The sequence below is a fragment of the Branchiostoma floridae genome, chromosome 12, assembly GCF_000003815.2.
Source record: "Branchiostoma floridae strain S238N-H82 chromosome 12, Bfl_VNyyK, whole genome shotgun sequence".
In the NCBI taxonomy this organism is placed as follows: Eukaryota; Metazoa; Chordata; class Leptocardii; order Amphioxiformes; family Branchiostomatidae; genus Branchiostoma; species Branchiostoma floridae.
This window is the reverse complement of record NC_049990.1, coordinates 21,137,530-21,141,398: the sequence shown is the minus strand read 5'-3', so window position 1 is coordinate 21,141,398 and position 3,869 is coordinate 21,137,530. Positions and strand designations below refer to the sequence as shown.

General features: G+C 41.2%; 1 protein-coding gene across 1 annotated transcript in view; it reads right to left on the bottom strand.

Moving 5' to 3' along the window:
* Positions 1-3,869, bottom strand: part of LOC118427180 — a 24,581-nt gene that overhangs the window by 8,118 nt on the left and 12,594 nt on the right. The window contains exons 3-7 of the mRNA XM_035836818.1: positions 2,784-2,858; positions 2,095-2,196; positions 1,694-1,837; positions 763-917; positions 413-548 (exon numbers count right to left, since the gene is read on the bottom strand). Coding sequence (XP_035692711.1) covers positions 413-548; positions 763-917; positions 1,694-1,837; positions 2,095-2,196; positions 2,784-2,858 — 612 coding nt within the window. The remainder of the gene's footprint in view (positions 1-412; positions 549-762; positions 918-1,693; positions 1,838-2,094; positions 2,197-2,783; positions 2,859-3,869) is intronic.

Sequence of the window (3,869 nt, the reverse complement as noted above, 5' to 3'; positions counted from 1 at the left end):
CAGCTTTCCGGTGTATATTCCTTTCCCGGCATATATTCCTTTCCCGGCATAATATTCCCGGTTAAAAATCGCGAATCGACCTAAAACCCTCCCCCCCCCCCCCAAAAGAATAATTTGCCAAGCTTCCCAGAGAGGCCGGTGAAGGAGGCTAAGATTCTATCACATGTTCAAGTGCATATATGATTCATCACTTGCTATTCTGGCTTCAATTGAATAAGCTTGAATGGTGCAGGTTCATGTTTTCCAATCCTTCAGAATTAGATTTCGAATAATTGCCATTTTGCTTTTATTTCAATTGTATATTTGATATTCCTTCCCTGTTAATCTTTCTATACCATTGTTTAACTCTGCAATTAGCCTTTGAGTATGGTTTGCAATACAAATTTTATCATTATATCAGTTGCATATTTACCTGCTTGTCCACAAGCACATTTCCCACTCCCAGGACTGGCCCCTCCCCAGTAGTCAGCCTGGCGGCCATTCCAAGTCACCCACCAGGCGTAGGGTGTGGCAGATGAGTTCCAGATCACTGAGTGATGACATTCATACTGAAAAAGGATAAATTGTGTTATTTTAGCTAATAGCTATAACTATAAACTTTTCAGCATCAACTTTACACCACAGATACTATCTTATTGACAGTTGTAATATCTTCAATGGGACATAGAATCATCATAGATTTTTTATAAAACTTCTTTGTCAGTCACAGTTGAGACAGACCACTGCTGAACAAGGCTGCCTAGAAATGTAAACATCACTTACCTTGATGTGCTGTTTGCAGAGAGTTGAATTGTCCACCACAGCTCTCACTTGGTCCATGGTATTCCAGTATGTCACATCCTTGGAGTACCTGCCTGGATCTTCGTACCCTTTCACAAGGGTCCTTGCCTCACTGTTGTGACCAATCAGGGTAATTGCTGAAATTAATATATATTGTGATTAGGCATTTAAACATAAGACTATACTCATTGCTAGACCTCAGTTTTCACGTTCGGTTTGGCGTCTCGACACAACATGTAGATGTTTGGCAAATGTTGTATTCTGAGCTGCGTGTTCAATTGTGTGTGTGTGTGTGTGTGTGTGTGTGTGTGTGTGTGTGTGTGTGTGTGTTTAGAACTCATAATTCACCATTAAAAACACAAAAATGATTTTCTTTACCGGAAATTGTCAGTACAGACTAACAAGTGTCACAAGTCTGTACTTCAACTCAGTGCCAGGAAAGTTTCTAGGACATACTGCTTCACAAACATATATTTCAGTTCCGAATACGGCATTGTCCATGGGCCCACACAGCTAGTATTCGTTGGCCAATCGGCTTACCGATGAATAGTGTTTTGATCAATGGATATCGTATTGCTCATTCGAAATGTATAACGACTTGCAGACAAACATGAAAAACAATTCTCTACATTTTCATGACATGCTTGTTATTTTCCACAATTTTTCCCGGCATTTTTTTTACTCTGAAAACTTATATAAACAAAATTTAGTATCATGATATTCTCGTTGACCAGACAACTGGCCCTATAGCTCTAAAAGGTTCAAACCTGATGTAATGTAATTTTTTGTTTAATTGTCAATGCTTGGCAGAAAAGTGGATGGTCTCATTTCTATATCATTCAACTTTACACCATGCATATTGCTGACATTGTCTGCTACACCGGATATATAAAACTCTTCTGATTTTCCTAACCTGATCCTCCCTGAACATCACACTGAACAACCATCGGTAGGACCCCCCGGTCTGGTCCATCAGGGTCGATGACGTAGAATGAATGATTATTGAATCCACTTCTCTCTACTACTTCAGTGCAGCTGGACGGTAGATTGCATGTATCTGTAACAGTAACATAACAAATTTTAGGACATTGTACTGCTTGCAGTGTCAGCGTTACCCAGTACTTGCGGGCTGGTATTCAAAATTACTGAGCCCAATAAAACGTTTTTTTTTTTATTGCATAGGGGGTATTTAGATTCACGTCTTGGAAATCCGTTATGTCAAGCGTGATTTCGAAATCTCTGAGGTCTTTGTGAGTGCTCAAAACATCAATGCTTAGCATTTCAACATATACATGTACAGATCACTTGTCCTACCTCCTAAGCAAGGCAGGGTCGTGGTGTCGGTGTTATTCTCCAGGTCCGACACCCTCTGCTCGAGGGCGAGACACTTGCTTCGCAGTTCATTTATTTCTTCATCTATTAAGGAAATGCAATCATTATTAGAAGCATGTCAACTTTCCGATGATAATTATATCTGAGTCTAAGCGCCCTGACAATTGTAGAAATCTTTGCATATAAGTACATCAGCCATGGAAGCCTGTCAAATATAATCGTAGCAACTCAAAGCTCTCATAAGTCATCAACTTAGATTGGGGTTTTGCCTGTAGGTGCAGTTTACACAATTGGTTCGGCTGTGCTTGCACCGTTGTCAGGTCACCCTTTCTCAAACCTTCTCAGCCTCCTGCAAACATGTCACACCATCTGAATCCTGGTCTTTAGGAAACACAAATCTTTCGGGACCAAAGCTTGTATGCTACAAATGTTGAAATCATTTTTAGTTTCTTTGAGTTGTTAAACTAAAAAAAATTAACCAAACTAGCAATCGGTCAACTAGCTATCAACTAGCAACCAGCCATCGCAACTTACATAATCAAATTTAAGAAATTGCACGGCATCTTTAGCTATAAAACCCACTTCTAGCGTAACTATAGAGAATTTATTTCAAAAGTTATCCCTACGCAAATTCAAGTCTGAATCAGTTGTAACGTATTCTATCTCCATACTTTTCGCTCCACAGGGACAGTCCCGTCCTGGCATCCCGTCACGTCCGTCCCTCCCTGGCGGACCCTGTACACAGGCTGAAAATGAACCAGAACGAAATTCAAAACCAAAGTAAACTAACGTTGCTAATCCAGTTTAAAAAAGCCAGAGCGGTACGTTTTAAGTTGAAGAAGAAGAAGTTGAGCGTGGTGTGAGTCTGTATCTAGGTAAACAGCCGCTACGTCGTGGAGAGTGGGTGTGTAAACGAAGGTCGTCTAAAATGGTCTACCTGGCATTTTCCTACTACATTGCAGCGGGTTGTGCATTTGGCTGTGTTTGTTTGTGGAGGACTGCAAAAACGTAAGCTGTGGATGGATCCTTATGATATTTGGTATTGAGTTGTAGTTGAAGTAACGAAGGTCATGTTTAAAAGTGATCGCCATTTAAATAGCCCTCAACTGAGACTTAAATTCAAATTCTTTGAAGATCCTCTACGGATGGCTAGCTGCTTACACATGTTCGGTGCCAAATTAACTTCAACTCGTAGAGAAACTGGACTTACCGCCTGCCCCTGCCGGCCATGTCACAGAGTTCGCCGCTCTCTTTTCCCGGCGGTGTGATGGCCCAGTTTGCCAGGGGACGCCGACAACAGAGGCACTGCTGGTTTTGCCAGGTTCCGACTGGCATGGGAGAGCTACGTTACTCACTGATACAGTCAAACCGGTAGTTTGAACTACGTGCTATGTCTCTATGGAAAGCAAATTAAACTGTTCTACTGTTATAAACGGAATATTCTTATCATTTGAACAACTGTTATTCATGCATTATCAAGTTACAACTTCAACTTTTAAAAAATGTCTAAATGCTCAAAAAGGTATCCCAAAGTATGACAATATGACTAACATGTTTAATCAGAAAACATTTTGCCGCATGGTGTCTTTACCTGTGGATTCATGTTGCCTTCTGTCTGCCCATTGTGTAGGATTTTTGCCTCCAGGGCTTTGAGCTGAGTGCTGAGCAACGTCACGTCGACCTTAATGGCTGCCACTTCCTTCTCGTAGTCGGCGACCATCTTCTGGTAATCAGAAGCTGCGCTCTGTACGGTGGTT